At 43.4% G+C, this 8,266-nt stretch overlaps 1 protein-coding gene across 2 annotated transcripts; it reads left to right on the forward strand.

Annotated features, from left to right (window-relative positions):
* The first annotated feature begins 699 nt into the window (after positions 1 to 699).
* Positions 700 to 7,857, forward strand: nup50 (nucleoporin 50). Of its 2 annotated transcripts, none has more exons than XM_026146637.2 (8): positions 700 to 868; positions 3,091 to 3,169; positions 3,250 to 3,333; positions 3,411 to 3,621; positions 4,262 to 4,912; positions 5,191 to 5,275; positions 5,969 to 6,087; positions 7,010 to 7,857. In XM_026146637.2, exons 2-8 carry the CDS (start codon positions 3,101 to 3,103, stop codon positions 7,207 to 7,209), a joined length of 1,419 nt encoding a protein of 472 aa, XP_026002422.2. In that variant the 5' UTR covers positions 700 to 868; positions 3,091 to 3,100; the 3' UTR covers positions 7,210 to 7,857. The 2 variants fall into 2 exon arrangements, with proteins under 2 accessions (XP_026002422.2, XP_026002423.2); XM_026146638.2 differs by lacking the exon at positions 700 to 868 and adding an exon at positions 994 to 1,307.
* Positions 7,858 to 8,266: the final 409 nt, after the last annotated feature.

Below are 8,266 nucleotides of genomic sequence, written 5' to 3' on the forward strand. Positions count from 1 at the left end.
GGGCTTCCTTCTGGGACGACAGCCATGTGATGCAGTGTGCGGCATTTGGTCTGAGCACTGACAGGCTGACTCTCCATGCCTCCAACCTCTGTAATAATGCTGGCAGCACTCGTACATCCATTTTCAGAAGACAACCTCTGGATATGATGCTGAGCATGTGTATGGGCTCAAAATGTGGTCATAAATATTTTGTACTTGTAAATCAGGATTTGTATTTGTGAAAAGAATTTGTGTGTGCGTAAAAAAGATTTGTGTGTGGACTTAGCCAAAAAAAACGTGTGAATCTCTGCAAGTTGCAAGTACGAATTCTGACCCTATTTTTCTTCCTTTCATCTGATTGGTCAATGTCATGTCAAGCACAAATGTAACAATCGAATCAGAGAACAGATGGGTTTGGCTGTCGGAGGGGAGCTATTTTGAACTAACCCTGCATGTTTTACCTGTGCAGAGCTGCCCCTTCGGAGCAGTGGTGGTGCAGAGCTTGGCCACTGGACCACAGATTGAAAGTCACTAGGGCTTGTGACCATTAAGCAAGACCCTTCACCCTGCATATAAAGTTAAATAATCACCGGTGACATATTTAATATTTAATATAATTTATGTGCGTAGTATGCATTTACCTTTGCGTTTTTTAACCTTTTATTATCGTTTTTAAAAACATATGGACTACAATTCCCAGACTAAAGGCCGCTTTGTGGTGCGCATGCGTGAAAAATGGGCCGCGCAAACCCGCTCTGTAAAATGGCGGCGTAAGGAGGTTTGTTCAAAAACACAGAGCGGTGTTACCTGTTAAGGTGTTCAGCCAGACGTTACCTGGAGCTGTCAGAGCCGCGCGGAGGCAGAGACCGGACTTTACGTTACAGACAAGGTGCGTCACATTTACCTGTTAACAAAAAATCATTAAACGCCGGAAACGAGAGGAGCTCGTGCCATTAGCCTGCTGGCTAACATTAGCTGCTTGTGAGCGGCCCGGTTAGCTTGCTTGTTTAGTTCCGCGGCTAACAGCCAGAACATGATGTTAGACACCGGAGTGGACAGGCCAGGTGGCCTCGGTGTGTGCTCCGGTAATGGTAGGCCACTTTATCAGGAGCCAGTTTTTCAGTAATCGGAAATCTGAGTAAAACGTTTGTTAGAAAATCTCTCGGCTCAGGTACACAGGTGATTGATTATACCCGGAAAGAAGCGCTAACCGAATCAGGCTAGTTGATGGTTAACCCGGATAAAGGCTGCCTGACAGGAGTGCTTAACCCTGTGCATTTGATTTAGTTAAACATCAGCTTTCCTTGGACCGCACTAGGAATTCACAGGTATGTTTCAACCTTTACACCATCCAGAATATTCGAACAGCAGCTCCACCACAGCTGTTTATAGTCGATTAATCGGTGATTATCGGCCTCCGTTAATAACTAAACACCAAATGAAGCTGGGTTTTTGGCGAAAAGCTGTAAAGAATTTGGAGCTTTTTATCATTTGACGCACTACTTTCTTTTAGCAAAATGCTCAATTTATTGTTTCACATTTTGAGGTGAAACCTTTAAATGTTCAGAATAGCCATCCAAAGCTCAGATTTACACCTGTTGTTACCTGTTGCCTGTTCACTTGAATATCAGGTGTTTTATTGGAGAAAAAGCAGAGTGGTGTGTTCAGGTGAAGTAATACTGAAAGTAGGTGAGATAAAAGCTCAGGTTCAGTAAGTTAAGGTTCAGTCTGTGGGCAGCTTTGGACTAGGGCTGCCACGATTAGTCGACTAGTCACGATTACGTCGACTATCAAAATCGTCGACGACTGATTTAATAGTCGACGCGTCGTTTGAAGCTTTGTAAGATCACAAAAGATGCAGGAATATAGTAGTAGGATTTAAGAGTGTAATAACGGATTGAAACAGAAGATGGCAGCACTGCATGTACAAGGATGCCAGCTGCCGTTAAACCCCGAAGAAGAAGCTGTGTCCCAGAATTCATAGCGCGGCCCAGCTCAGTTTCCAACAATGGCGGCAGCTAGTTAGTTTTAATATTACTCTTATTATTCTTTCTGGGTCACAAAATAAACGTTTAACATATTTTCAGGCAGGAATGTAGCTGTGGAAACCTTAAATATCTGCTCAGTTTATCAAGACACCGCATATTTTCAAAAGCGCTCTGACGTTTTCGGAGACGTCTATTACCCACTAGCTCGATAGCTAGCCGGGGGCTAGGCTAACTAGAGCCGTGAGAACACCAGACTCCCGGCAAATCGTTTTCAAACCCACCGCCGTCTTTCGCTACTCAGGTTAAACATATGAGTCACTTAGATAACTTAAAAATGTTGTTGTTTGGCTTTTTTTTTTTTTTTAGTATTTTATTTGTTCCTGAGTAAATCTGTTTGGCTGAGATTAAAGTTATAGTTTTTACACAGCTGAATAAACGTCAAGCAGACAACTGATTATCAGAAGTGTGAGATGCTGGAGAATCTACTCCGGTGTCCTGTTATATTTTAGATAGCAAGGAGTTTATTAAACTTCACCGAAACAAACTATCATCTTGTCTTTATTTTTAGTTAGCACATACCTTAAACACTTAAAGCTGTAAGCTAATGATAGTTATATAAGAGCAGATGCTGCTGGTGCAATAAGCTGTACGTTTTACGTCCAATGGATGATGATCTGATTAGTCGACTAATCGCAAAAATAATCGGTGACTAGTCGACTATCAAAATAATCGTTTGTGGCAGCCCTACTTTGGACATCTGTGGATTCTTCCACAGATTTCTGTTCTGGAGCATTGAGCCAGATCTAGAAGATGAGCAGAAAAATGTTAACAGTAGTGATATTAACAAGAAAAGTCAACTAAAATAGTTTAGATTAAATAGTAATTGTAACAAACTGTCCATAAAATTGAGTAATTGTGCTAATAGACAAACTGAGCTCTGTTATCTGATTTACACCAGCTGGTTAATCAATAGTTATCAATAATAATCCTGTTTTGTTTTTGTGTTCTGAATCTTTTCTACTTCTTATTCAGTTCAATTCTGTAAAATGCTGGTTAAGACGCACTAAACCCTGGAAAAAAAAATGAAAGAGAACACAAACTGAAATCTTATGTTTTGTTACAGAGCCAGTGGGATGGCGAAGAGGATCGCTGATAAGGAGCTCACGGACAGGAACTGGGATCAGGAGGAGGAGGGCGAGGAGGTAAGAGGCCATGTTGAAACTCTAAGTCTGGCTTCAGGAAGTTGGAATTATGTGAGTCTGACTTTCTTGTCCTCCTTCAGGCCGGGACGTTTTCAGTGGCGAGTGAAGATGTGCTTAAGAATCGAGCAATCAAGAAGGCCAAACGCAGAAACACTGGAACCGAGGTACGAGGAGAAAACCATTGTTTACCTGTTGCGTCTGATTATAATCATGAAGTAATCTGAGTGTTTCCCTGTTTCAGAACGAGGGCAGTGGAGCATTTAAAGGCTTTAAAGGCTTCTCCTTGACCGCGGCGGCAAGCAGCAGCTCAGCTCCAGCTCCAACTCCAACTCCGTTCTCCGGGTTTGGGAATGGCGGAGGCTTCAAAGGCCTCGGCGGCCTGACGAATGGGAACAGCGGCACGCCCTCCTTCGGAGGTTTCGCCTCGCCTGCAGCGTCCTCGTCTGCACCTGGTGAGCAAAACATTGATCAGCTCGATCAGTTATTAATCGGAAACTATTTCCTCTTTATGTGCCATTCCATAGTTTCAGCTCAGATTCCTGTTCGTCCTTTGAATGTGATCCATAAATGAGCTTTCTTTTTGTGTTAAAATGTCTTCATTAGTTTTTAGAAGCTTTAAAAATGCTAAGACATGGACATGATGAGTTTATTGATCTCTTGTGGGTGTAAAATGTGTTCAGGATGCTCACAGCAGTTCATCTTTATGATCGATTTTAAAAAACCAAATTTTCCGGCTCTTTGTTTTAATAATAATAATAATAATGATGGATTTATATAGTGCTTTACAATTCCACTATTCATTCACACACTGGTGGAGGCAGCTACAGTTGTAGCCACAGCTGCAGACTGACAGAAGCGAGGCTGCCATATCGCGCCATCGGCCCCTCTGGCCAGCACCAGTAGGCGGCAGGTGAAGTGTCTTGCCCAAGGACACGACCGTCCGAGCCGGGGCTCGAACCGGCAACCTTCCGGTTACAAGACGAACTGCCAACTCTTTGAGCCACGATCGCCCCGTGTAACTCTCTTATTCTGCTTCCTTCTTCCTAAGCTGAGCTTTCTATGCCATCACTAACACTTTCTCCTTCCTCGAAGGTCTGACGTTTAACGGGCCATCCTCGGCTAAACCCGCCACTGATATTGCCACCAAGCAGACCAATGGCTCCACCACCAGTGCGAGTCAGAGCTCCAGCAGCAGCAATAAAGAGTACAGCCGGCAGCTCACGGCGCTCAACTGCTCAGTGCGGGACTGGATCACCAAACACGTGAACGACAACCCGCTGTGCGACCTCAACCCCATCTTCAGGGACTACGAGCGCCACCTGGCCAGCATTGAGCGCCAGTATGGCGGCGGATCAGCTGAAGGAGGCTCCGAAGAGAAGAAGAAGCATGGAGGGACGCTGCCAGCCACGGCCGCAGTTCTTCCTCCTCCTTCATCTTCCTCCAGCAGCAGCTCAGCGACCTCCACTCCTGCTGCCTTGTTCTCCTTCACCAAAAACACAACGGACGAATCAACACGGGAGAAAAGCTCCGCCGCCGCTCCAATCCCTGCTGGAGTCACGTTCAACTTTGGCAAGAAGGTGGACAGCTCAGTTCTGGGTTCCTTAGGGAACAAATCGAATCCCCCCAGCTTCTCCTTCTCGTCCTCCTCCTCCTCCTCCAGTCAGACCTCAGTGTTCGGAGCTCCAGGATCAGCCGCTCCGCTGTCCTTTAGTGGGGCGAAAGCCGAGGACGCTCAACCCACAGGTCAGCAAAACACTCAAATACATGAAGTTATATCTAAGTTTTAAAGCTGAGATTCTGTCTCATATTTTTTACTGTGAAGATCAAATGGGATGAGTTTGGAAATTATTTGAAAATGATTTTAAATAGTTTAAATAAATCAGTTAAAACTTAATCAGTGCTCATTTTATCAGCAGTTTGAAAGACAAAGATTCAACATGAAAGGAAAAAACATGATGTGATTTATATTTATATATATAATTTTTATATTTTATTTAATTTTATTGATATTTTTTTTGTAGACGAAAACGGTGACGAGGAGTCGGAAGACCCGCCCAAGCCGGAGGTCAAAGAGGTGAAAGAGGACGATGCTTTCTACTCCAAGAAGTAAGTTTCTGAAATGTTTCACCCTGAAGCTGCAGGTCGAGCTTCAGCTTCACATAGAAATCAATCTGAAAAGGAGGAAACAGGAGCAGCGTTGTGCACAGAACTCAGAGCTGTGGTGAATACAAGTGAAGTTAGAATAAATGAATTTCAGTCAAATTATTTAATAAAAATTAACTTCACACTGCATCTTGAAGGTTATCAGGAGGAGGAGCTTAGTAATGCTTTTGAAGCCAGCTGGAGCTGATTGGATCACATTTTTAGACAAAGATGGAGGAAAAGGAGAGGACTTAGAAAAAAGTGAGAAACTGTAGCTCTGTAGCTTCCAGCTGTTGGTTCAGCTTCTCATCTCCCTGGCTGTTTGTCCTTTCCCTGCACTCACGGAGTTCACCTCCTCTCAGAGAGGAGCAGACAGATCATTATGTTATCCTATTGTAGTCATGAAATACAAACTTCCAGCAAGTTTTAAAAGAACACAATGAGAAATGAACTTGACCTGCAGCTGATGGAGGAATCTCCAACCTGCTGTAAGCTTCCTCCATCTTAGTAAGATTTAGAGAGCAGACTTTAAATCTTCATCACTAAAAACCCTGAAAGTGTCCCATCGACTCTGAACTTTGTTTTTTAAAAATAATCCTGTTTATTTAATTATAAGTGATTTGTAATTTATTAATTTCTTGTCTGCTCTGCTTCCAGGTGTAAAATGTTCTATAAGAAAGAGTCGGAGTTCAAAGATAAAGGAGTGGGAACGCTGCACCTCAAAAAGACAACCGAGGGGAAAACTCAGATGATCATCCGAGCCGATACCAACCTGGGTGAGAGCATCGCGTCGACAGATTGATTTTATATGAAACATCTGATGTCATCACAATATTCAATCCAACTTGAGATTTTTTTCTTTAAATCAAACAAACACATTAATGTCAGAGATGATCAGGTTTAAAGAATCAAACGTGCGTGATGTTTGTCAGGATGGTCACTGTGTCAGATTAGTCCTAACAAAAACAAAGGGGACACAAATAGACTTTAAAGTGTAATCTGAAATAACACAGATCATTTAAAGTGGTGTAACCAATAACTGCTCACTTATAATTGTAATAAGCCGCATCAAACCTACAACAGTGAAACATTTAATATGTCGAGCTTCAGGTTTTAGGCCCAGAAACATCCAAAACACCTAAAAGCATAAAAATAATCCACATTCAGCAGCTTCCTCTTCATGAGGTCTGAACTGTGATCAGATTGCTCCACCTGCTGGTCAGATACAAGCACTGCTGCTTCAACAATGAAAACGGATCAAATCCTTGATGACATGAAAGGACTCGATCAGGATTACTGCAGCTAATCAACGATATCAAAGATAAAGCTTTAAATTGAGAGCAAGTGAAACTTCTTCCACAAACAGCTGGAAGATCTGGAACTGGTGCAGCTTTTAACCTCCATTTTTATCAAACATCAAATCCACAGATTCAGAAATAATCTGCAGATTAACCAACAGGAATCGCTGAAGGACACTAATAAAATATTTCTTTGTACTGTATTTTCCGCACTATAAGGCTCACTTTTGTTTGTTGGACCAGCTGGTAAATAATGATGTGCTACATGATTGCTAGCGAAACAGCTGTGTTAGCATAACATAAACACAAAACACAAAATTAGAAATCTTCAAGTCACCAAATATAAATATTAATTTTAAAGCCGGGTCTTCTGCTTGTATAACGTTCTCTCCTCCTCCAGGAAACATCCTGCTGAACATCATCGTGCAGCCATCCATGCCATGCACTCGGGTGGGGAAGAATAACGTGATGGTGGTGTGCGTGCCAAATCCGCCCGTTGACGACAAGAACCCCACCACCCCCGTCCCCCTGCTGATTCGGGTCAAAACCTCCGAGGACGCCGACGAGCTCCACAAGATCCTTGAAGAGAAGAAAGCCTGAGCTGACCCCGCCCCACCTCCCCCAGGGTTTTAGCAGACTCCGCAGTGGTTTTAGCAGTGGTCATCCTCAGACTCCGCCCCCTCCCACGTGGAATCACTGACCTCTTCATCGCGCCGGTTTATCCACACACACATGCACACACCCCCGTCGTTTCCTCGTCTGATCACAACGAATTGGTCGTCAAACTGTGAATCATTTCTTTGAATCGTAACAATCGAAGCAGGTCGTCGCCTACATTCCCTCCGGTTCATCGCCGCCGCTGCTGTTAGACTCGTAGTGCTTCAGTTTTACGGTTTGAATCTGTCGAGTGACTGAACGAGTGACTTCCTGAGCAGTTTTTGGGGAGCGCTCTAAGTAACGGGCCAGTCGATTTGGTTTTACAAATTAAATACCTGCAGTAACATTTCCTCTTAGAGTGTGTCTGCTGAGTGTTTTTGTGTTATTGCTCTGGAAACTATTTATTGTGTCGGCAGAGTTTCTACTTGGAGTGAATGTTCCCCCGAAGAGCGCGGCGTTTATTCTCTGTAAACACAGACTGTCGTTTTCCAAGTGTCCTTTGTGTGGCCTTCAGCTCGGCCTTCCAGATGCCGTCATCATCTGAGAACATTTGTAAAGACATTTATTGGAGAATAAAAGGAAACGAAACAAGCGGCTCCTCTGTTGTCTTTATTTCTGCTTCACCTCCACAAACATCTAGCACCGCCCTCCTGACGGGCTGAGTGCTGAGAATAATTCCAGTTTAATAGTCCCGGGAGAAATCAAGCTGAGCGCCGTGTCAGTCTTTAAACCAGAACTGCTGCCAACATCAGGAGGTAAAACTGCATGAAGCATCTTCTCGCCCGACAAGCAACCCAAACTCTGCCTTTAACACGTGAACATGAGGTAACACTTTCATGCTCATTCTTAGTTTTAGAAAACTCTTGCACTCACTTCATTTCAGTGCAGTGATTTATTGAAGTGTAGAAACAAAAATGTAAAATACAGAATATAAGGCAAAAACAGTTTTGATGTAAGTACCTTTATTCTTTCATCTCTGCGTCTGCAGGCTTCACAGCTC

The sequence above is a fragment of the Astatotilapia calliptera genome, chromosome 17, assembly GCF_964374335.1.
Source record: "Astatotilapia calliptera chromosome 17, fAstCal68.1, whole genome shotgun sequence".
In the NCBI taxonomy this organism is placed as follows: domain Eukaryota; kingdom Metazoa; phylum Chordata; class Actinopteri; order Cichliformes; family Cichlidae; genus Astatotilapia; species Astatotilapia calliptera.